Source organism: Geospiza fortis, unplaced genomic scaffold (genome assembly GCF_000277835.1).
Source record: "Geospiza fortis unplaced genomic scaffold, GeoFor_1.0 scaffold55, whole genome shotgun sequence".
Classification (NCBI taxonomy): Eukaryota; Metazoa; Chordata; class Aves; order Passeriformes; family Thraupidae; genus Geospiza; species Geospiza fortis.
Window position 1 is genome coordinate 2,161,616 of NW_005054308.1, and position 25,104 is coordinate 2,186,719.

General features: G+C 41.9%; 1 protein-coding gene across 5 annotated transcripts in view; it reads left to right on the top strand.

Moving 5' to 3' along the window:
- The window catches only part of RAPGEF6 (Rap guanine nucleotide exchange factor 6), a 122,322-nt gene that overhangs the window by 36,492 nt on the left and 60,726 nt on the right, over window positions 1-25,104 (top strand). For 4 of the 5 annotated variants that reach the window (XM_031055265.1, XM_031055267.1, XM_031055266.1 and 1 more), the window contains exons 5-6: window positions 2,266-2,335; window positions 7,784-7,927. In XM_031055265.1, coding sequence (XP_030911125.1) covers window positions 2,266-2,335; window positions 7,784-7,927 — 214 coding nt within the window. Of the gene's footprint in view, window positions 1-2,265; window positions 2,336-7,783; window positions 7,928-23,927; window positions 24,911-25,104 lie in introns of those variants that run through there. The other variant, XM_031055268.1, reaches the window with a different exon arrangement.

Here is a 25,104-nt window from a genome sequence, read left to right on the forward strand (position 1 = left end):
TTTTTCCTTTAAATTGAAAATGATCCCGTGGCAAAGTTGGTCTCAGTTTGGTTTTTAGCTTGTAGAGAATTCTAACATGAATTTCAGTTCATCTCAGTGTTGAAGCTAACATTAAAAATTATAGTTCTGTATTTTCTGAACTGAATTAAGTAAGAGTGAGAGTATTTTAGCCATTCTTTCTATGTGTTGCAAAAACACAAGACTCTCATGCCTGAATCACATGCTGTGTGGAAAAAGCATGAAAGAAGGCATGAAAATTTGAACTCTGAGTTTCTTACTATAGATGTGTGGAAATGGCAGTTTTCTATGCGAAACTTGTGCTCGTCTGGTCTGACTGAGAAAGTTTTAGTTGTCATGTAATTTATGACTGTATTGCAGTCATGTAATTTAAATATTTTTTTCTTTTCCTTCAGTAGACCATTAGCAAAATCAAAACTTGACAGTGGAAGCTGCCGTGCTCCTATTAATTGTAATTCTTTATCCTAACTGGATTACACTGATAATTTCTCTGTTGCAGTAATCCGAAGCTTCACTTGAGTTACTTCACAGTTTCAGGAGAATCACAGAATGATTTGTGATGGAAAGGATATTTAAGCTCACCTGGTTCCAGCCACCTGCCATGGGCAGGGACACCTTCCACTATCCCAGGTTGTTCCAAGCCCCATCCAGCCTGAACTTGGACACTTCCAGGGATGGGAGAGCCACAGTTTCTCTGGGCAGCCTGTGCCAGGGCCTCACCACCCTCTCAGGAAGAGTTTCTTCCTAATATCTAATCAAAACCTCCCCTTCTTCAGCTTAGTTTAGTTTTTTAGCCTCAGTTCAGTTCCTTAAATTCTTTTCCTGTAGTTGCAAATATCCCACAGAAGTTTTGGAGTGTTGTTTATAAACATGAGTCTTTTTAAACGTTCTCTGTAAAGTGGTGGTGGTTTCAATGGATCTTTGCCATGGAGATGACCATATATGTAACTCAAATCTTGCATGGCTGGAGTTGCAGATGTAGTTTTTAAACATAACTTCAGTGAAAACAGCTGAAGCTGACCTTTTTTACTGGTTTGTCTCCACTCTTGTCTTAACTTCCTTCTAATTCTCACGTTAATCCCTGCTTTGCATTAACCAGTTCTTCAGTTATCTCACCTGCTCGTAGGTGCTAAATGTGATTGATGTTGACAGTCTGGGTTTGTAACATGGCAGCTGCAACCACTGAACTGCTACTCCAGCCACTGTCCACTGTGTGCTCATCAAGGAGTTTGTTTTATGTGCTGGGCTTGTGGAATCACTTTCCCTCGTGCCCAGGGAGTGAGTAGGTCAAGCATTCATTCCTACCTCAGGCTGATGGGTGAGGAGTGAAGACAAGCTTACTTAATGTGTGAAGCCAGATCTATTCAATTCCAGGTAGCACTGCAGGGACAGATGGATTGATTTGAGAGGTTGTTGGTCTGTAACACACCCCACACATCCCCCAGCTCAGTGTCTAGCACAGTCCTCTTTTGCTGGTAGCTCCAGCACCCTCAGATTTGGTTGCATGGTGCCTTCTCCAGAGGTGATTTCTCTAAAGTCACCTCTGCTGTTCAGTGTCCTGAAGGAGGTCTGCTGTTAGAGCTGATGAGCTGAAGCGCATCAGGTTGTTTTTAGCTGCTTTCCTCAGCTGCTGTCTGACACTGCCCATCATGCTTTGTTACAGTCTTGTTCTTTCATACTTAAACAGAGCCCATCACCATGACCCAGTCCTTGTGGTGGTACAAGTAGCAACATAAAGGCAGAGGTCACAAGGCTCAGTATGAGAAAAAAGGTTCTCTGTCCCCCCCTTTGCTGGGAGGATGAAGGGATGATGTAGAGTTGAGGGAGCTCTCATTGAAGATGCTCTGTGTTGAGTAGTATTTTGGAATCTTTGGAATTTATGTATATTTGTTTTTACAAGGCCCGTTTAATGTTTAATTAAAATGTACTAAGGTTTTCTTGTCAGAACTGAAATGTATTATGAGTGGTTGTGAGTATCTGCAAGTAATAATGATTTTACAAAAGAACATTTTTTATATTTGGACTTTACATAGCAGGCTGTGATGAGGGATGCTGAATAAATTAAAATATTATGGTAATGATACTATCTAATTAACATTTTTCATACAATAGTTTTCATCAATTTTTCTTTGTTCTGTTTTTGTTTTTTAACAACATGGACCATTGCCAATTATTTTGTTACTGAAAAGGTAAAATAGGCTGTTCATCTCATTCCTTTTTGTTTGCTTTTTTTCCATCCCACTCTAGTTTTGGCAAGCAGTCTGGAGGAAAGCGAGGATGTGAATGTATCATATTGGAACCTTCAGAAATGATTGTGGTAAGGCAGATTTTTTTCATATGTATTTAAATCTATTGCTGGTTTCAGCAAATTCTTTCTCTTTTACAGCAGAAAGCTTATTGTAAAGTATTCTATGAAATTGCAGTAAAATTGCCTTGATTTCAATTATACCTATGGCTGCTCTCATAACAGCAGTAGCTATGTAAATTTAATCTAGATGGGTAAATGATGATGATGATTAGGTCATTCTTTCTAAAATTATGCTTACTTGAGTTTCAAAAGCCTAACAGTCACGGCTGAGCTGAGCATTCCTGAGTCAGGCTATGGCAGTCTTCTATCTTGAGTATTTTATTTACACCCCCATTCCCCATTTCATGGCTTTCATTGGTCATGTCTGGGTGGAACAGTGTTCTTCCTCCAAGCCTTTGCAGTGCCACATAATGTGAAGGCTTGTTGGTAGGAGAAGAAACATGAGAGTGTTAGCCAAGCTTGAAGGATAGGATTTGTCACCATCCTTCATGTCCAGGATTCCTTCTCCTTCTTCAGAACACTTATTGATGCTGCCAAGTGCGTCTAGAGATGCATATATATGTGCTCAGAGAGTGTAGCTTAGTCCTTCCCAGGTTGTTGTCCACATGCTTTTGCAATATTAGGATTGCTTTTCCATAGTGAAGACTGATGATGTATCCCAGCAGTGTGCCTGGGGACACAGGCAGATCTCTTCCAAGTTCCATGTTAGATGTTTTTAATGGAGCTGGAACAAAGCTGTTTGTTGTGCTCAGAACCCACGTGTCTGTTAATCAGACTCCCATCTCCAGACTGCTATTGATTTAGCTGCCCTAGATCTAGATATGGTAACATTAAAACTAATATTTGACAGTGTCTCTTACTGACCATGTAAATACTCAGCTTCCATAAAATATTTGTTTCTCACAGTGCATTACCAGCAGGGATGTCAGCAGTGTCCTGTACCAAGTCCACTTGCTGTCCTTTGTGCAATTTGCTCTGTGCAATGTCAGTCTGACTCTGCTCATGGGCTCTGATAGCATCAGTAATATTCTCTGTGCTGCAGCATGTATTTTAAGCTACAGTCTGCCTTGAAGTGCAGGTTAAGAGTGCAAGAAACCTGTCTTAATCTCTGGAGTGAAACAGTTAATTTGTTTTATTCTGAATTGTCCAGTCTCTTCTCAAAGCTGGATATCTGGGGGGAGATTTATGCCTGGAGGGATTTATGCCACAGGACTGTTTGGGGGGCAGTGTCATGTCAGGGGAGTGCCCCAGGCCTGCTGATTTGCATTTGCTGCTTTGCATTTTTACTCTTTAATTGCAGCTGCCAAGGATCTGGTGGCTGAACTGAGCATGTGGTAAGCTCAGTGTGCCTGGGTGCTGTGCATGGGCTGAGCTGAGTCTTTCTCCTCAGTGCTCCTCTAGCAGAGTGAGAAACACTCACTTATCCAGCCATCTCTATTATCAGGTACTAGGGAGAATTTCTTCCCTGTGAGGGTGATGAGACCCTGGCACAAGTTGCCCAGAGGAGCTGTGGCTGCCCCATCCCTGGATAGGGCTTGGAGCAACCTAGGGGAAGACCAGACCAGCCTGGTCTGGCTGGTGACTTGACTCACTGCAAGTACATTTGTAAGTTTACATGAAAAATATTTCATGGGCAAAGGAAATCTTAAGAAATACCTACATCTTTGGTCACATCACCATTGCAATAAAGAAATTAAAAAGAAAAAAAAAGATGGAAATAAAAGAGGAGTTTCTGTGCGGTGTGTGCTTCAAGAGAGAAACTGACCCTGTTGAAATATTTATGGAAGAAAGTAGTGTTGTGTGTGTAACTTGAGCAGGCACAAGTGTGATGGGTGTTTTCAGAGGAGCACAGCATCACAGGAGCTGGGGAAGCCAGCATTGGCCATGTCAGCAGCCTCACACACTGCTGGATGTTCCTGGAGACAAAGGCACAGCCCAGACAGCTGTTTGCTCTGTTTGAAATCTCCTCCATTGTCTGTAATTGTGATTAAATGCCAGTGAGAGTATAGAGGCACTTGGAAGTATCTTGTATCCCTCTCTGGAACTTCCGTATAATTTTCCAGTAGGAAAATCAGAGAATTAAAAGTGCAGAGTAGTTTCCTCATTATATTTATGGTCATATTTTACAGGTAAATGTAGCTAAAGGTGCTATTGGCTGTATTTTCTAGGAAGCACTTCAAATAGTGTGAGAAAAAAGCATCAGCGTGGTGGTGTGCACGTTGCTAATGATCTTCATTGACATAAAGTGTGCTTGAGTTTTAGTTCCCTGATTAACTCTTACTAATTTCTCTTAATTCTTTTATTTTCTATAGTTTTTAATTTGCAACATACTAATGAAGTTTAATACATAATGAATATTTATCTTCAAGCAAAATAATTAGTTAGCTGCTTTCATGGAGTTAAAGAACTCTATCATTTCCTGCTGGTGACTGATTTTAATTTTTTTTTCTTCTCTCCTGTCACTTTAGAATGTAAATCAGTTTTGTAGTGGGAATCCTCTGGGAATGGACCCATTTTAAAGGCCATAAAATGTGGTCAGCTTAAGTTAATGAGGATAACAGATAGTGTGTGAATGGGCATTGTAACTCATATTTTTGGAGGCTGAGCAATCTATTGAATTAATAATAGCCCCATTTATCATTTAGGAAGATGGCCCAGAATTGCAGCATATTTTGGTATATTGAAGTGTCATTACTGTTGTTCCTTGGTGCTTTCATTTTCCTTCTTCAGACCTAAGTGTAAGATTTCAGAAGAGCAGTGTGATACTTGTAGGTGGAAAATATTTCTTTGCTGCTTTGTACTGCAGAGTGAAACATGACAGTCCTGTGGTTTAGATTGGATATTGGGGAAATTTGCTTCATGGGAAGGGTCAAGACCTGGCACAGGCTGCCCAGTGCAGGGGTGGAGTCACCATCCCTGGAAGGAGTTCATGGATGTGCAGATGCAGCACTTGGGACCTGATTTAATGGTGGGCCTGACAGGGATAGGGGCAGGGTTGGATGTGATGATCTCTGAGTCCTTTTCCAGCCTTAACAATTCTATGATACTGTACTGAAAATAAAATAATGGGAAGCAGTCTGTGGGACAGTGTCTCCATCTGAGTTGATGGCATCCTGGTTCTCTGGCTCTGCAGTGCCCAGGGACTCTGTCCTCCCTTTGCTCCCCTGCCAGGACCTGGCTCACAGCACTCACAGAGAAGCTGAACAGGAATTTTTAGTTTTAACCAGGTGAAAGCAGGGCTGAGTGAGGTGCCCATGTGTGCCTGTCGTGTTGATGCACAAACATCAAAAGCAGTTCTTTTGAATCATAAGTGTTGACAACCTGGTGGTCAGCTGGACTCAAAATACTGCTCGTGCTGGTGGTGCTAAGCTGGAAGCTCTGGGGTGTGGAGATCTTTCCTGGTTTCTGATTTCCATGTTGTTTTGGTCAACAGCAGTTCACTAACCAAAGGAAGCAGGTGGTCTCATTTTCCGCCTCTTGTTTGTTATGACTTAGTGCTATCAAATAATTTATTAATGCTTACATCTCAGTTTTCAGTTAGAATTGTGAAAGAAAAATAATTTCTTCTGTCACTGAGTGTTTGTTTTAATTTAGCCTTAAAAATAGCTGTTCAGTTTGGGGTTTCTTGATAATAAGGGTTATCTGTATTGAAAGAGTCTTTGTCCACCTCAGCAGCTTCTCAGGTCCAGGTTAATCTGTTCTGTTGGAGAAGCTCACTGCTTATTTTGGTTTCTATGATGTTGTAAGATTGAATGCAGGAAAAAATGATAATGCATTTATTGAAAGAGCTCACATACTAAAGTTTAAAATTAAATCACACAATTTTGGTTATTTAATTAATAACTCTGTACAAATCCAAAATTCCTTATTTCTGGAGGACTTCTGTACAATTTGCGAGCAGCATTGTTTCTAGCTAGAAATCCATATTTACGCTACATGAAGAAAGGCTTCTATATCAATCATCTTAGTGCATTTTTGATGATACTGGATGGCCTGTTTAAAAAGGTTTTTTTGCTTCTTGCTATGTCTGCTTGCATCTACTGTATTCTTTACACTCTTACACCACTGTGCTTGCTGCAGTGCTGCAAATAGATATCTTTGGTTGTTGTCCTCTTCCTTTGCAAAAAGGTAGTGAAATTATAGTGAAAAGTGTGGTTATCCCTTTTTCAACTCGGCTTTTCTGATTTCTTTTTTTGACAGTATTATTGTGTGAGCTTCACTCTTTTTTTCTAGCTTTTCTAACTGTTGTATCTTTAACCTATGTTATTAATGTATGATTTCTCTATGGAATCAGAAATAACCCACAAGACAAGTTCAGCTGCTTACACCTTCCTTTGACCTCAGACAGACCATAGGTGTTTGAGAAAAGTGATGTGGAAGATAGATGTGATCTTGCTTTTGTGATGGTGTTAGCTTGGTCACTTTCTTGTTTCTGTTTGTTAACTCTTTCTGTGTTTCATTTCTTTGTTTCTTTTGGATTTTAATTTTAAGGTAATTTACTTGAGTATGTGAAGTGAGAGCTGTGTAAGACCATACAGAGGTTTTTCTCCTGTTCCAGTAATATGTTTAGGATTTTCCAGTGAAATTTGGAGAAAAAAAAATTAAAAATAAGGCATTGAAGACAGTAGAAACTTGTACATAGTAAATACATTGTAGAGAAGCTTCTTGCCTGCTGCAGCCTGTTTGCCTGTCTGTCCTGCTTCCTGCTGGGAGATATTTTTCCAAAACATCAAAAGGAAATGGGAAAGGATGAGACTGCTTTTTATAGAAAACAAGTATTGTAGCTATTGAGATAAAAGGTTTCATGTTGGCTTTTACTAAACAGATAAATTTACCTAATTTTTAATGTTTAGTCAGAGATAATATTTAACATCAAGTTATGAATAAGTTCCAGCCGTTTCTCCATAATCCGCTGAAAGTGATTAGGAGGCAGTATGACATAGGTGAAGTAGCTCTTTATAAAAAGCTGGAATATTTGAAGTTGTTTAGCTATGAATGGTACTAGAAATAAATTATACTTTTAAAAATTACACTACTAAAAATAGGGCATAATGCAATATTTTTGCCAGATTATGAATGCACAAAAATTGGTAACTTCTGTGTTGAAGGTAAGCTTGAAACGAGCAGTGCCTGTAACTCCTTCAGGATACATGTGGGTGCAGAAGAGTTTCTGCTGATGACTGACATTGTTTAGAGGATATGTGTGCCTTTTTTACTAATTTTTTTTTTTTAAATACAGTTTCCTGGAAGGAAACTGTGGCCTCAGCTCATTGTACCAAGGCCCTTCTGAGATCTGCAGCCGTGGTTCTCTGAAACAACCACAGAAATTTACCCCGAAAAGTTTAACTGCCCTGAACTGATGTTTGTTCCTTCCCCATGAGCTTCATACGGCTCCATCAGCTCTCAGTGCTATGGAAGAACTGGATGTTTAACCAGGAGCCTGAACATGTGTTTCAGGTGGAGAACTCCAAGGACAATGAGGAGAACATCTTGCAGAGGGAAGTGCCACTGCGGCAGTCCCGCCGCAGGTACCGCAGGATCAACCAGCGGGGCGAGCGCCAGACCATCACGGACAACGTGGACTCCAGCAGCTACCTGTCGGTGAGTCTGCCCTGCCTGGCCCAGCCTGGACTCTGTGCTGCCTGCAGGACTGCCTGGAACTGTCTTTTAGTGACAGAACTGGTCAAATGAATAGTCCATGCTTGCTGGTTTTGGGAACACTTCTCTAGTGTTGAGCGGCAGTGAAGTGGTTTGGGCTGGAACACCATAGGTGGAAGTGAAGGTAGTAATTGGAAAAGATGAGTTTTTTTGGTTTGAGGATCTTTGGCTGAGCACTATAAATAAATCTTAACATGCTCACTGGACAGAGAAACGGTCTTTCTTCATTTTTTGTTGGCTTTACCTGGTGTTCTTTTGGTAAGATGTAGAAATTGGTGGGTTTCTTTTTTTTTCCTTACTATATTTGAACTGTGGCTTAGAGCTGAGTTAATTGCAAATGCAGATCAATGCAGCATTAACACTCTTGTACTTGGTTGTGTTTACTTGCTTAAAAATAGTGTAGTGGTAGTTCAAACATCAAAAAAAGTAACAACTGGTCTAGTCTTAAAGAGCAGCAGAGACTATAAACTCTGAGCTGTGTAGAGGCACATAGTCTGTGGTTTCAGGGCTGCAAATTATATGTGAAGGGTTTTCTTCATCATTATTTTTCAAACTTCCTGCTTGGTAACGTGATATATGTCATCTAGACAAATAATTTAATTGAAAATAATTGTTCTGGATAATTTGATCTGCTTTGAAAATCAAAGTTTAAAACCAGTACTAACGTTGAAGTACAAGCCTGGAATAGTATTCATGCTCAGAAGAGAAAAAAAAACTTCTCTCCATTTTCCCCATCTTGCTTTTCATCTCTCCAAAAGAGGTAGACTCTCAGTTGATATACTTCAAAATATCTGATGTGTGCAGTCAGATATGAGCTTATAACTTATATGAACTGATGTTTTTTCTGTATGTTGATAGCAGTTGGGTTGCAGGTGGTGATTTTAGGCCTTGCACAGCATTACTGTGTCTGTGACAGGAAGAGAATATGCTGATTGAAGTTTAACATCCTCTGCCATCTCATCTCTAGAACTGTCACACATGTTGAATTTTATCATTAGTAAGACATTAAATTAGTTATTGAAGAAATGAGATGTTGGACCCTCACACTCTGGGCGAGTGTGCATAAAGCTTTACTAGGAATTAAATTCCAATCTGTGTAGGACAGAACCTATCTCTGTCTCTTTGGTGTATGTGACAGTGAATAAGCACACAGCTAATAATTCTCAGGTTTCATTGCTAAGAGTAGGAGAATCCCAGGAGCAGCTGATGCTGGTGCTACCTCTGCAGCTTGCCTGGAGGGATGCGTGAGAAGGGGCTTGGCATCTTTGTTCTGAGAAAGACCCAAGTTTCACGGCTTCCTGAATGATTTCAGAGGCTGTCAGTACTGCTGCAAGGAGTCTGTGTGGTACACTCACAGGACTGGAGTTAGTCAACAGATCAGGTCCTCATTAAGATTTTTCTTCAAGTTGGTTTATTTTTCTTTGTGTTGATTTATTTAATTGTTAAAAACAATACGGAGCACCTGTGCCTGTAGTTGCTTGTTGCAAACCTGGTGGCTTCCTCAGATTTGTGGGGAGGAAAAAGTATATACATATGTATGAGGCATTTGATGGAAAAAGGTATGAACTTCTTAAATCAGCAGCACATTCCCAAGTCTGCTTTTATGTCTGTTAATTAGGAATATATAAGAAGAGTCCTGTAACACTGTTTTCCTGAATGAGTAAGTGCTAAGTGACAAGGACTAAACAACCACCTCTCTGCTACCAAATCTCCCAAGATTTTTGGTTTTCAGCAGTCTATATTGAAATACCAATCATTGCTTTGTAGACTGTAAGCTTCTAATAGGAAAGTGTCACACTGGAGTACTTAAGGTAGAAAAAATAATTTGTAACTCAATAGATGACTAAGGAATCAAAACACGGTAACAAGCTGCCTGTATGACAAGTAAGGAAAAGTTTGGTGCCTATATTTTCCCTTATTCCATTATAAACTAGTAAAGCAATAACTTTATTTTAGGTATGGTTAGTTCAATGCCTATATGAATGTGCTCATACATTGGTTCCCAGTGATCTTGAAAAACAGATTTCATGGTGTAACCCTTTATGTAGCCCATGGGAGAAGGGTAGGATCATAAAATGATTTGAGTTGGATGGGAGCTTAAAGATCATTTAGTTCCAGCCCTCTTCTGTAGGCAGGGGATCAGGATAAGGAGGAGGGTAAGTCAAACTTCCATTTTACAGGAACTTGCAAGAAGGTTTCTGCCAGAGAGGGAAAAGTGTTTACAAACTCTCCAGCAGATTTCCTGTCTGGCATAATGCTGATGAATGAGCGCAGAGTTGTATTTCACTCTCCAGCCTGTTGCTGAGTGCTCTGTGACAGATGCTGAATGCAGCCTCATGGAGCTTTTGTGAGTCCTGTGTGCTTGGGGAGGGCTTGGAGCTTTCCAGCCTCCACATGGACTCCAGTCCATCTCCTGTGGTTGAGCTTGGAATGCTCAACCATTTAAGTTTTTACATGCCTAATCCCACACGTGCAAGTAGTTTTCTGCTTTCTAAAGAAAACTCAGATCCTTTAGGTACTGAAATCCAGTATTTTTTTTATCCCAGCTAGGAATATTTCCTTAAATGTAAGGTTTCTTGGGTTTGCTTTTAAGTGGAATTATCTATGCAGTCTCCATTAACTCCTTAGAATGTAAATCTCTGCACATTAAATATACTGTGATTATATTTATGATTAAGGTTAATCTGTGTTTTGTAAAACATTACCTGTTGGGTTGTGACATGAGCTAACATCTACTTCTCACAAGGAGTACTTACTGAGAGTGCTGGAACTTGTTCTGTAGAAATACCTGATTTGATACAAACCCAAATTTATATGCAGATACTTTAAATAAATAATATTTTAAATGATTGTTACTATCCTTGAAGCTCTTCTTTTCTCTTATGCCTTTTAAGTAAAAGAGTTCTAGTTCTTGATTTATCTGGGTATCTTCAGGATAGTTGACATTCAAATTGTTGTGGGTATCTTAAATTTTTTCCCTCCCTGCCTTCCCTCAAATGAGCTAAGACTAGATCATCTGGTTGGTTTATTTGGTGAAGGTATTACCATTTAGATTCCTTTGCTATGTTTTTGTGGTGTATAGAACAGTGTTATTTCACAAGAGCACTGGTTGTCTGCAGAATTAGCTATTTGTAGTTGTTTGTTGTTGTTGGTTTTTTCCCCTTCCAGGTAAACACAGTGAACACATGCTGGCGTTGTTCTTTCTTCTCCCTCAGAGTGAACAGGTTTATATTTCTGTCTGTGTCTTCCAAGTGCCCAGTGTGTGCCTTTGCTCTTGCAGCCCCTGTGCAGGGGATGCCAGCACTGCTCTGGGGGCTGGTGAGCAGGCTGGGCTCCTCTCCAGGTCCAGAGTGCACCCAAGCTGTGTTGAGGTTCTGCTGGCACTGGGGATTTTCGCTTCTACAGCACAGCAGGATCCCAAGGACAGTTGTGTATTTGGCAAACACTTAGCAGTGTTTTTTCAGGGTACACCATAGCCCTGCTGCCTGTGAAGGGCTGGAGGACGTGGCTGTGTCACCGTGGGGCACGTGTGGGGCCATGGCCACCGTGGCAGCTGGGGAATGTGTGCCTGTCGGTTTGCCTGGGGCAGGTCTGAGCATCCCATAATTACATCACATCCCTTCATCCCTGGGCATTTCTGGCCTTTTCCATTTTTGTCACATACTAATTCTGCATCTTGCACATCACCCCCACAGTAACGTCCTGACTGTGGGGGAGAAAGTGAGGCTGGGCACATTTGGCAAAAGCTCTTGCTTAGAATGAATGGATTAGGAAGAAATGTGCCATTGGTGTTAATTATGGCAGCTCTTGCTTCAGATCTGATTTGTTAGCATGATTGCATGTCTTGGTGCTGATAAGCATCCAGCCAGGCGCTGGGGTCACTGCAGCAGGGCAGCGTCACAATGGAGACGAGTGAGTCATTTCTATTCTTAGTCTGCTTCTCAACCCAATCAATAATGCAACCATGTTTTATGATTACAAAAGAAGAAAGTAATAATACAGCCATGTTTTTTACTTACAAATTATTTACTTACAATTATGATCATCTCTGTTAAACTATATCCCAAACTTCTGTGCTCATGCAGTAGGAGCTTGCAAAACTGCAGCCAGAATAACAGCAAGTGACTTTTTAATGCTAATGCTTAAAAAAAAAAGTTAATTATAGCTCTGGTGCTTTATAAAAATTAAATTGCTGTTTTGATCTTGGATCAAGTAATAGGAAAGGAAACAGCTCAGTTATTTATCTTCACAGTTAAAAAATAAAACCTGAGATAGTAAGTTTTGCATTTATATTTCTTGCAGTGTTCAATTCCAAACAGGGTTTAACAATTCAGTATGAATTTCCATGTGACTCAAACCTGTAAACTCAAATCTTTTTTTAATTTCAGTAAAATTTTTCTAATTCATGTTTATGGTCAGTAATTTGAGACTGTGGACTCCCCATCCCTGAAAGTGTTGAAGGCCAGGTTGGATGGGGCTTGGAGCAGCCTGGTCTAGTGGAAGGTGTCCCTGCCTTGGGGATTGGAACAAGATGATTCTTAAAATCCCTTCTCACCCAAACCATTCTGTGATTCTATGCATTTATTACCCACATACATTTTTTACAAGTCTCTGTGATATTTTTTTCAAATGAAGAATATTTGTAGCTCTAAAAATAGTGCATGTATGACCCAATGCCTATTTCTGTGGCGTTGTGACAACATACTGAATTTTTTCAGCTGTTAAATTTATTGTAGAGGAGAATAAAGAAATTAGTACCAAACTTTAGTAGTAATCCACTTCCTCAGAGATGCAATTTTTTTAAACTACTGTAAGAGGATGATGAGGTTTAAAAGATTTATTATAATACTGCATTTTATGGACAGTATCTTAATATTTGCATTAAGTAAAATTTGTCCTGGAGCCTTGTAGAAGCATTTATCTTCAGAGAAGTCTGTCGCTGCAGACTGCTTGAGTGGCAAGTTTCTTGTTCTTTGATCATTACTTAATGTAATCCTGTCAGAGGCTGGAGGTAGAATGGGGGATCTCATAATTGGAGGGAATTAAGTCACATTTCAATATACTGGATCAAACCCATTAGGTGCTTTAGCATCACCAATCCTTTTCTTTTTAAATGCTATGAAACACTGTGGATCTTTTATAATCTACTTTTAACTACCAGGTAAATTTGCTGATATGGTACCTTTTATTGATATAAACCAAGTAAGACTGATTTAGAGCATGTCTCCAGCTGCCTGTTGTCAAACCTGGACACAGTATCACTGGCTTCTGTTTATTTGGAATATCAGTTAATTGTGAGGAAGCTGTGGCTGATCTTGTGAGTGGCTGAAATGAGCTGGAGGAAGGGTCTCTTTGCAGCTCGTTGCTTTTTATTGTGTTTGCATGTACACTTCCTCTTTTTGACAATTTTAAAAAATACTTGACAGAATTTAAACTTTATTAACTAATGACAGGCTGAGAGAGTTGGGGCTATTCAGCCTGGAGAAGAGAAAGCTCTGGGGAGACCATAGAACACCTTCCACTGCCTGATGGGGCTCCAAGAGAGCTGGAGAGGAACTTTGGACAAGGGTTTGGGGTGATAGGACAAGGGAGGATGGATTCAGGCTGATAGAAAGAGTTGGTTTAGATTGGTAATAGGAAGAAATTCTTTAGTATAAGGTTGGTGAGGCCCTGGCATAGGTTGCCCATAGAAGTTGTGTCTACCCCATCCCTGGAAGTGTTCAAGGCCTTCTTTGATGGGGCTTGGAGCAACCTGGGGTAATGGAAGGTGTCCCTGCCCATGGAATGGGCTTGGGACTAGCTATTTTCTAAGGTCCCTTCCAACCCAAACCATTCTGTGATTCTATGAATCAAGAAAGAATTCAGGTCTTGGTGAATCCATGGGTCTTGCAGTGCACTTAAAGGATACAGAAATTTACGTTGCTGTTATCTCTCTGTCGCTATCAACACCTCTCTAGAGGTGTTGTGTGATATAAAGAGATAATGCAGGTTGCTTCTTCCTGATGCTGTTTTTTCTCTGGTCTCCATATTTAATTTTGCATGGCCCAGGTGGGATCCCAGCTCTCAGGTGCTCAGGAGCAGGCATGTGCTCAGGTTCCAGAGCATGTGCCAGAGCCTCTGTTAGCCAGGTACCCCTGGACAGGACCCTGGAAAAGTCTACGTATGCTGTTCCTGTTTGCAGCTCTTCTAACCTCCTGCAGTTTTATGTGTTTCTTACCTCTGTTTCTTACCTCTCTGATCAAGAGAAGCATCTGCAGCATGTTCACTTCCTGTGTGGGGGCCCCTGTGGGTCTGGTTTGTTGTGGGCTGCGCACAAAGGACGCGTGGGTGTGGAGCCGGCACTGTCTGGTGGAGGAGATGTACATGGATGGAGCCCCTGCTTTCTGCAAAGGAAAATTACTGTCAGGCTGGGCTAGGGGTGGGGGAGGAGGCTGTGAATCAGGTGGTGGTTAAGCAGCTCCGTTAATGAATGGTGTAGAGGTGTCTGCTTCCCAGGGCAGCATCTGGGGAAGGGTCTGCACTGTGAGTCTTGATGAGGAGCGGCCGAGGGAGCTGGCAGGGCTCAGACTGGAGCAAAGGAAGCTCAGAAAGGACCTTATTACCCTCTACAGAAAGAGGGTAATAGGAAGAAAGGACCTTACCACCCTCTACAACTAACTCCCTGACAGGAGGTGGAACCACGTGAGGGTTGATCTGTTCTCCCAGGTAACAGGTGATGGGATGAACGACAACAGCATCAGGTTGAGACTGGGAATGTTTAGGTTGGATATTAGGAAAAATTTCTTCATAAGAAAGGGTTGTAAAGCATTGAAACAGGCTGCCCAGGGCAGTGGTGGAATCACCATCTCTGGAAGTGTTAAAAAAATCTGTGGGTATGGCAGTGAGGGCATGGTTCAGTGGTGAACATGCTGGTGGTGCTGGATTGATGGTTGAACTTCCTGATCTTGGAGGTGTTCTCCAGCCTTAACAATACTGTGATTGTATGATTTTACTGCTTCACTGGTAGAGCTGGAAACAGCCTCTGGCAGGGTCCCACTGGCATGCAGCATGGGAACCTGTGCTTGGCATCTTGAACTCGCCCTGGTCTGTCTAGGTGTCCTCGGGCACTTCCCTCTGCTTTTGTAAGCAAGGGGAAAATTGCCAAATGCATGTTCTCTCATACTTCATTTTACATATTGATTTTGTCTGCTCATTTTGTCAGCAGTGTTACTTTCAAGGGCCCCTTGAAAGTCTGCCGCTGGTTATGGTGGTCATTAGCAAAACACCAATCCTCAAAGTGTGCTGTGCATTAAAAATCTTCCTAGGATTTCCATAGACCACTGGTGTTTCCCAATCCAATTAATGAGCACTTGCAGTTTCAAGTGAGTAATGGCTTGAATAGGCTGTGGAGAAAGTACGAAAATACTTAATGAAAATACTGCCCTTCGGTTAAAATCTGTGTTTTTTCTGCTTAATTTTTTTTTTAACTAACAATGTAATGCAATATGTCAACCCCAATTTATCCATAACGAAAGTGGTTGTTTTTCAGACCTTATATTCAAGAGTTTCCATAAAGATTTTATGGACTGCACAAGCAGGTTATATGTAAACTCATTTACAGGAATCACCTCAGTTTGGAGGTGACATGTGCAGCTGTGTAACAGCAGTTAAGAGTGATGCACAAATGAAACTACATCAGACTGAAACTCGGGAGGGTTTATTTTAAGCAAGCACCTGTACTTACTGAAATCTGGCTGCTGGCAGTAGTTTATAGTCCTTTTCATAGCTCTGGGGAGAGCCTGTGTGGTTGGGGGTGATGCCACAGTGTTGGGATGTGGCATCTTCCTGCTGCTGGGGAGAGCTGCGCTCTGAGGCTGGTAATAGAACCCGTCTGCTCTGCTCTTCAAGGCCAGGCTGAGCAAGGCTTGGGGAGCAGCCTGGTCTAGTGGAAGGTGTCCGTGCCCATGGCAGAAGGGTTGGAACGAGATGAGCTTTAATGTCCCTCACAACCTGTCCTATGATTCTTGCCTCAAAGACCTGTTTTTGAACCTTTCTCCATCTCAAGTAAGTTTAGCAGTCAGCTGCACATCTGCTCCCTCCCTGGTGATGGGTTGATGATGGACACCCTGAACCCACAGCAGGTTTGTGTGTTGCCCTCCCCTTGCTCGGCAGAGCAGCAGAACTGCACTTGTTTGTGAAAATTAAAAAAACCCTTGTGGATATTTTAACACTAATTTCCTACTTGCAGTCCAAACACATCAGTCTTTTTACCTGGTGATCATTTTCACCGGGAAGCCTGGAACTGTTTGGAAGCAGATCCAGAGGACAGCCTGTTCTTTGTGGGGAAACCATCCTGCTCTGTTGATTGGGATCAATCTGGAGAGTTGCTCAAGCCTTGACCTCTGCTGGTGCTGACAGTATTGTGGGAGGCATGTACTTTGGTGGCAGAAAAACCTTTCAAAACTTGTAAATATTTTGCAAATTGCTACCACAAGAAGTAAAAATTCAGTCACTGAAAAATTCAGTCAAAGTGCTGGTTTGAAAGCAAACCAGTGGGAGATCCCAAGTCAGAACTACAATTTAAAAGGAAAATTAAAATAAAATGGCCTAATACAAAAACACTGACAGAGTCAGAATGCAACCTGACACCCCGTTGGTCAGGATGTTGGTAGCAGTCCCATTAAACGGTGGCTGCAGCCCTCCTGCAGTGACAGATGTGGTTCTGGTGGAGCAGTGTAGAAGGGTGGAGTTTTTCCTCTGGAGATCCAGTGGTGGTGTAGATGGGTCTGGTCTTCCTCTAGGAATCCAGTGGGAAAAGGCTGACTGTGGTGTTCCAAATCTCACATTCTATCCAGGTAGGAATGCTTGGCTCGTCCCCCTGGGTGGAGCGTCTCACAATGGGATGATGGAATTTTATGTCATGCAGTGACACTCACTGGCCCATGAGCAGAGAACCCCTCCCCAGAATGAGGATGGGTCATGGAAGAGATAAAGAACGCTGCCCCACCTGGTTTCCACAGATGGTAATAGAATACTTTTGGTTACATCTTGCATTGCAACCTAAGACAGCTCTCCACATAATAACCAGTTATTTGTTTCTTTCTCCTTTTACCACATAGACAGATTTACACTATTGTAGAAATTAACTCAGTTGCTTGGAAAATGCCTGAGAAAATATTTTATGTAGCATGTTCAGGGAGTTAATCTCTGTTTTGATGGACCCTAAGGGTTTGGGTGGCAGTTCCAAACTCATTAATTCTTTATAAGCAAGCTTTTATGCAGACTCGATGGAGAATGATGTGTGAGGGTTGTGCCCACTGCTCATAACTGCGTTGTCTCACTTGGGGGTTGATGGTAAAAGATGCTCTGCACCAGAGAGATGTTTTGTTTCTTTTGGAGACTTAAAAATCTTTTGTGTATGAATTGCAGTTCTTTTTCTGATACTTGTTTTTAACGTTATTGTTTCAATCTCTTAAAATGACATATTGGGTGGCTTCTTGTATGGAAATCTGACAGGGCAGTAGCCAGCAAGCTGGTCTCCCTGTGTGCACGGAGATGGTAGCATCCATGGATCTGTTTTTCATTCCATGTCTTCCATCTGGACTGTTTCTGTCCAATATGCTCTACTCAAATGTAACAGCCTGATTGTAGTCTCACTTGTAGCCAACTCAGCCTTTCACTTAGGTTTAGATTTCTCCTGCCTTAGAGAAAAGTAGTGTTGTGAAGGGTTATTTTGTATATTAGCCTTGTAAATTTGTAAGTTGGAGTTGTTGGGTTGAATTTCACGTAGCACTGAAGGAATTCTTTGAAGGGCTGTGATGGTGTTGTTTTCAACTTTGTGTTCAAGGTAAAATGGATTTCTGATTTGGAATATGGAAATTCACATCAACTCAGTCATGTTCTTCTTAAGCCTCATGGACCAGTTTAGGGATAGAGAATATCCTGAGCAATTTTCAATAAAAATCACCATCAGGAAATGTCAGTGCATAATTATAAGCATTTGGATGCTCTGTTTTCCTTGGAGAAACTTGGCATGAAGACCACTGCATGTAGGAGAGAATAGCTACATAAATATCTTTGGTTTTGGCATAGAACTGATTACTATCTAATGACATTTAACAGCATTTTTAGTTTTATATTTGATATGTGGCATCTCTCTTAATAGTGATAACGTCTGACAGATAAAATACTAGACTAAATGGGACCACCACTGTATCTTGTCATTGTTCCTTACCTTGTTCTTGGAAGTCAGACTTGGTTTTGTCGCTGAATATTAATGAGTTTTGTTCTTAAATGATGACGTTTCTAGTTAAAGGTAAAATGGCCACAATACTTCTATTGTCTTTATGATTTTGATTTTGTTTCTTTAAAAGGTTGGTTAGCATTTTTGGTTTGTCTTACGCCTTGCTTTATCTGTCAGATCAGTTTATCAGATTGGGTAAGAATAGCTGGGGTTTTCCTGCTTTGCCCTCAGTAGAGGGGAGACCCCAAATGATGCTGGGGAAAACTTTCTCTGAGCATACTCAGCTTTGCATTTTTAAAGGTGATAAAGGCTGGATTTTACTAGAAAATAAGAAGGTTTAGAAGTTGCTGTACTGTGGTGCTCCATCTGATGACAGAAGCTCTGCAGAGCTGCTGTAGGGTCTGTGCTGTGCTTCCCCAGCATCCAGATGGGGAATGGATGGGCATCCAGATCTCAGGATCTGCAGACTCGGAGTGCCTGGTACCCTGCCTGTTACTCCTTTTCATTCTGTTACAGAACTCAGATACTGCTGAGCCTGGCTGGTCCCAGCCTGGGTCCGGGGCTGGCTGAGCTGTTTGCATGAAGCTGTGCCTGAGCACAGGCAGGTCTGTCAGGGTGAGACTCCACTCTTCAAACTGGATGCACTGACCACTAATAAATGAGAGTGGACTGTTCAAAGTTACCTTGCTTAGGAGAGAAATTTTGGTAGGAGGAATCAAATCCCTCCCCTCTTCCCACTTACAGGCTTCCAGTTTAGTGTTAAGCTTCAGGCAAAAAGACAAAAGAAATACTGAAAGTGGCATTTTCATGATTTTTAACCTCATCTGTGGACTTAATGCATTATTCTCAAGGTCGTTTAATCAGAAGCCTTTTTCTTGTGAAAAGTGTGGTAGTACCTTATGTTTTAAATAGGCTCAATCTACTTGGTTTAACCTGAGATGCTGTTTTGAATAACTAAGGGAATAAAAAGTGGTATTTTATATGGGGTTTTGTATCAACTTTTGCAGAATGAGAAAAATATATATGCACCATTATGGGCTTTGCAAATGGGAGACCCCACCTGGCTTCTCAGGTCACTGTCAGCTGAGGAAATCACAGCCAGGTCCATGTTAGCTTTGGGAGGTGTTGTCTCCCAAGAATATAGATTTGAGCCTAGATTGAGGTTATGTTTAGTGAGCAAAATCCTAAATGTGTTTGGGAAATTTTGCTGTGGGATGTTAGCTGCTTTGTCCTTTCTGTGTCTCTGAGGGGATTCAGTCCCCCAGACTGACCTTTTTGGGGATGGTATCCACACCTTTTCACCACCAGGGATTTTTGGGTTGCAGACCTTCCCAGACTTCCCCACCCCTTGCCAAAATGAGATGTCAGGCAGGAAGGGAGGAGCGTGGTATGAATCATCTCAGTTCAAACCGTTGAAAGGAACTTTATTTGTGTGAGTCCATAGCAAAGGGGGCTTCCCCCTTCCCCAGCAGCGCCGTCAGCCCTGCTTGTGATGCGGATCATGCTCTGCCCGGCTCTGCAGAGTGTGTGAGCGAGACAGAGCTGCAGGAGAGAGCTGTAATTTATAAACCTATTATAAACCATATAAATCTGAATCATTTTAAATAGAAGATGACCTTTCCCTGCTTAACACGGCAGCTGAAAAAAAAGAGTCGGGGTAGTGTGAAAGCAGTGGAGAAATTCAATCCATGGTGCCTTTTTATTGTTCCTCCTGTGTTGCTGGTGCTATATTTAGAAGCTTACATCACTTAAGGAATGATGACAGTCTCTGCCCTCCCCCTCCCGCTCTCCCCCTGCTCTCCCTCGCTCCTTCCCTTAGGATAGATCATGTTTTCATACTACTTATGAGTCCTACAGATCTTGGGGTAGGATTTTTCTACAGCCTTTCAGTGAGTGCTGCCGTGGAAAGCGACGTGTAAGGAAACAGGAGCTTGTGGTGCTGCTTTCCCTACCTCCCCTTCCTAAAGGACCAGGAACAGGGTGGAGGTTGTATGTTTTTTCCTTTTTTCCTGAGAAGCCCTGGTGAGGGGCTGACCATGCCACGACAATACAATGAGTTGTTTTTGGTGTTTAAGTTCAGAGGTGGGGAGAAGCTCTGAGCAGCTTGGCAGTGACACTGAATCCAGTGAGCTGTGCCAGCATGGCAGAGTCTGCAGCAGGCTCTACCTTCTGCACCCTTGCTCCCCATTGCCTGTCTGTCCAGAAAGATGTAAAGTACTCAAATCTATGGAAATAACCTGATGCAGGTGCCCTTAATGCTAAAATATTTCTACATAATGCTGCTATGTTTGGCAATTTCCACTCGGAAAACTCTATTAAAATGAATTATTTTAGCCTGAAACATCTTTGCCTGAGTGTGTGCAGTGACAGATCGCCTTCTGAGCAGCAGTTGCCTTCCCCAGCCCCCACCATGGGCTTGGAGTCAGGGTGAGACCAGAGCTGCTGCTCTGGAAATGGGGGGGCCAGTGAAGGTGCCTGCTCATGTCTGAGCGCTGCAGGAAGCTGTGTGCCAGGGACAGTGTGCCAGCGGCCGCCTGCCTCTGAGGACAAAAGGACAGAAGTCCTTAAGCCCGGCTCGGAGCCCCGGGCCCCTCGGCCAGCAGCTCCTGCCTCGTCAGCCAGGGCCGTGATGGCTTTGAGACCGTCCCCGTCCTCCCCGCTGGAATTGCACAATGGGCTTTTCTTCCTCTGATTGATCAGGAAAAAGTCCTGCTGCTTGTGGGGGTACCTCTGCCAGCAGCTGCTGGTGCTTCCCGCCTGTGCAGGGCTTGCTTTTGTGGTGTCCTTAAATAAGGGAAGACTCTAATCCTGCCTAACTGAATGTGCATTTAAATTATGAAAGGCTTTGCTATCCTTTTAAAAACATCTCATTTTTCAGTGACTTACTCTTGTTAGACAATTAGAACGTGCAGATTTGGTTAACAGTCTGGAGGATTCAGGCTGCATTATGGGAGGATAAAGAGAATGATGCAGAGAAATCTATGGAGTGGTGTTTCAGTATGGAAATAAATCAATGTTAAGGAACAAAGACTTCCTTTACTACCAAGATTGTATACTGTTTTTTCCTTAAGATCTTCTTAAAGCTTGGATTCTGGCTTAAAATGTGACTGGTGATTTTCTGTTTGTGATTCTGCTCAATGCTGCAGCTCTTCTCAAGTATTTCACTTGCAATCACTACCAAGCCTTTGTATCAGATTTTTTTTCATCTCAGAGTTGCTCTAGTTTTGAGATTTGTCATTAAAACAGACGGTTTATAAAAAACTTACATCCCCGTGCTGCAGGGAGCTGGGGCTGCAGAGAGAGAGGCATGTGTTAAAATAAATAAATAAATGCATGAAGGCAGAAGGGAGTGGGGGGATGCCCCGAAAGCCGGGGTGTGGAAGTAGGTCAGGTTTTCCCCCCACGCGGGGCTGGGTGGGCAGGGCAGAGCAGCGTGGGCTGCAGCCCCCCGGGACCCCCGCTGCCGCCACGCTCATTGGCGGCACGGCCACAGGGATGATGTCATCTGCACTTAAAGGCAAAACCAGGAGGAAATAGAATTTCGTTCCCATTATTGAGCTGGTGTTTACAGTAGTTGTAAAATATGGCATCTGCGCCAAAATCTGCGCTGGATCGGGTTTGCAGCACAATGCAGCAGGATGGATCTGGGAGGTGGAGATCTGCCCGGAGAGCTATCAGGGGCAGGCAGGCAGGGAGAGGGTTCTTTCAGCTGCTTGGGTTCTTTTCTCCTTGATAAAAATTGTGATTATGCTAGCCATAATGCAGGTAACATCACATGGAAGTGTTTGGGTGTTCACTGCTGCTGGGGATTTATCACTGTAGCATTACAGACATTTAGGATGCTTCTAAATAGAATTTTATGAATTATTAGAAAAGAGGCAATACAGTTGTGTGTAAGATGAAGCTCACATATCCAGTCTATTGTTTAGTATTGAAAAAGCAGTAAAAGAAACAGCTATTTGTGTAGCTGTGTAGTGCTTTGTAAAAATCTAAAGTAGTTAGAATGCTTTCAGCTTTTAGAAATCAAATAGACTTTGTGTTTGCAAATTTTGCAAGCGCAAGATTGAAGTTCAGATTGTCCTTTATGTTTAAACACAAAGTAAACCCAGTAATATTTATGGACCCTGGCTGCATTTATTATTTTTGGGTTTTGATAAGAGGTTGAGTTAATTCAGACATTGATGGCAATTTTTTCCTTTTAGGACAGTTTTGGAAGGCATCAGGGGAAGGTCTTTCTTGGTTAAGGTGCAACTCCTATCCCAAGTGTTGGACTTGGTGATCCTTTTATGTCTCTTTTGACTCCAGATATTCTATGTTTCTGTGATAATTTGGGTTATATGCTGGGAAGAATTCAGCTCCTGGATGGCTGCTTAGGAGCTATTGGTGTGAGATGGAGAGTAGTGCCTTGTTGGTACAACTTGGCTTCAAAGATGTGAGCGAGAATCTCCTTCTACGTGTCCCTTGGCACTGAAGATGAAAAAGAGCTTTCTGGGGGTTGCTCAAACTGCCTGATTCAATATTCAAAAATAAGCAAGCAGACAAGACAAAAAAGGCATTTTTGGCCCTCACTACCAGCAGGCCCCCGTTGGCAGCTCCATTTGTGCACAGGAGGTACAGCCATCATGGGCTAGTTTTGATTTGGAGAGTTACCCTCAAGTCTGATGTGGCGACAAAAATTCTTTCCAAAAAGAGGAAAGCAGTAACAGTGAGTGCCCCTTCTTTGCAGATGAAGAAAATCATCCAGAGACCAAAGTAATGGCTTTAACAGAACCTGCACCCTCTGTCCCCTTGCCTGTCTCCTCCCTCCTTCCCTCCCTTGCGCAGTAGCAGAAGCCATTTGCCTTCTAGGAACCGAAAGCATCACGGCAGACCCGGCTCAAAGGTGTGGGATCCCTGAGATCCCTCCTTGGAGCATCTCTCCAGCACACTGGAGAGATGGGCTGCTATCCAAGACTTTAAGCTCCTTTCAAATATATCAGTTTTTAGTTGCAAAAAGAGATCATAGAACTAAATTGACGACTGCAGAATTAAGGCGAATTGGGTTGGAAACAGAACTGGTCTAGATTGAGCAGGGAAAAAAACCCCACCCTCCAAAACTTTTAAAAAGTGTTCCAAAATCATTAAAACTATGAAGATTATAAACCTCACTTTTTAATAAGAAATTTACTTCTCATTCTGGATAAAATCTCTGTATTGTGTAGGATGAGATAAAAGTGTTATAGAGTGTCTAGAGTGATACATATCTAAAAGCAAAATTTTTTTATTGTGAGCTGATGATGCATGTGTCTGTGTGCACATGAACGGCTGCAGATATTTATTTTACTTTTTAAAAAAATTGAATGCAGAGATGAAAAATAATCTACCTAAATGCTGCTGAAAGTGTTAGTAGATACATGTGATTAATTTAAAAAAATGATTTAGAAAAAGGAGAATAATCAGAGTTCCAGCACATCCCTGAATAGATATAAAATGATATAAAAGCTGATGTGCAGCAGGGTGTTTGAGCAGTTGTACTGATCTGTGTGTTTATATTAGGTCAATAAAGATGCTCTGTTGGCTGCATCTGCAGATCCAGTAGCCAATTGATCTAATGCAGTTTCTAAAGGCTTTCTATACAGGTGATGTCATCCTTTTAGCTCCGTTCCCCTCCCACTCTCTTTCCTCCTTATTAGATATTTCATCTTGCTGCGGAGCATCCAATCGATGGGAGCTTCTCCTGAGGGAGCTGCTGAGAAGCAAGCAAAGATAGTAGGAATTAGGACTCCAGCAGTCAGCCTTGCTGTAGCTATGGACGTCCTGTTTTGTTTGGCATTACAGAAATGTTTTAATTGGAAAAGCTAGGCGTGGATTAGCCGTGCTATCTGACTGATGCATTAGAATACCAAGCGACACTGCAGAGTTGTAAACGGCATTAAAAAAAAAAAGGAGGGGGGGGCAAAAGAGAAAAGGGTTTGTATTGCAGAGGCTTTTAATACATTCCACAGTGCAAACCTGTTAGAGCATATATCCTGGAGCTACAGTACGGATGTGAATTCAATTCCTGCGTTTATGATGGACACGAGTATAAAGAAGAAACTTTAATATCCCAGGGTGTGGGATTCCTGGATCGCCTAGGATGCTGAAGAACCTTTGCAAAATTTCATCTACAGTATTAGGATGAAGTTTCTGAAAAGTGGACCCGAAGATAAGCCACTTGTAAATGCATTTTAGAAGAGAAAAAAGAAATTTGAAGAATTCATACCTTGCTTTTTAATGTATTGTTGCTTTAACCTGCAGTTCTAATCCATTTCTGAATTAATTCAATTTAAGCAGCACTTTTTGGGTGCATGCCTCTTGCCTGGAGGAACGTATGGATATTTGTATTTGAGAAGCTAGGAAACATTTTGATTTGAATTTATGTGCTTGTTAAAACTGGAACATTTTTATAGGAATTGCTGCTGCTGCTGTTGCTAACTCCCTGCAATACTGAAAACTCCTCAGATCTAGTAGAAGCTGTAATCGAATTCAGTGTGAAATCCAAGCCTGAGAAGTTGCATATATGTACGTTGCTGCTTTATGATTTTTAAAGAGAAAGCAGAAGGGATTTTTCTCATTTTTTCCCCCTGTGGCTTTTATTTGAGAAAGGAAACTTTTTTCCCCCAGCCTAAGAAATGGCTTTTCTTGTTCGATGTTATGCCAACTGCCTACAGCCCTGGGCCTCCAAAGTAAGTAAGATTTTGTCTGTGCTGCATTTCTGTGACAGGTATTGACAGCCCTGGTGCTAGCTGAATGTTCCCTTCTCATCCCAGCAGCATGCTGGGTTGAAGATACTGGAATCCTGGCTGTGCATGAACTATTTTTGTAGAATCATTTCTAAACAGGAAGGGGGGACCTAGAAATCATGGAATTGTTTTATATA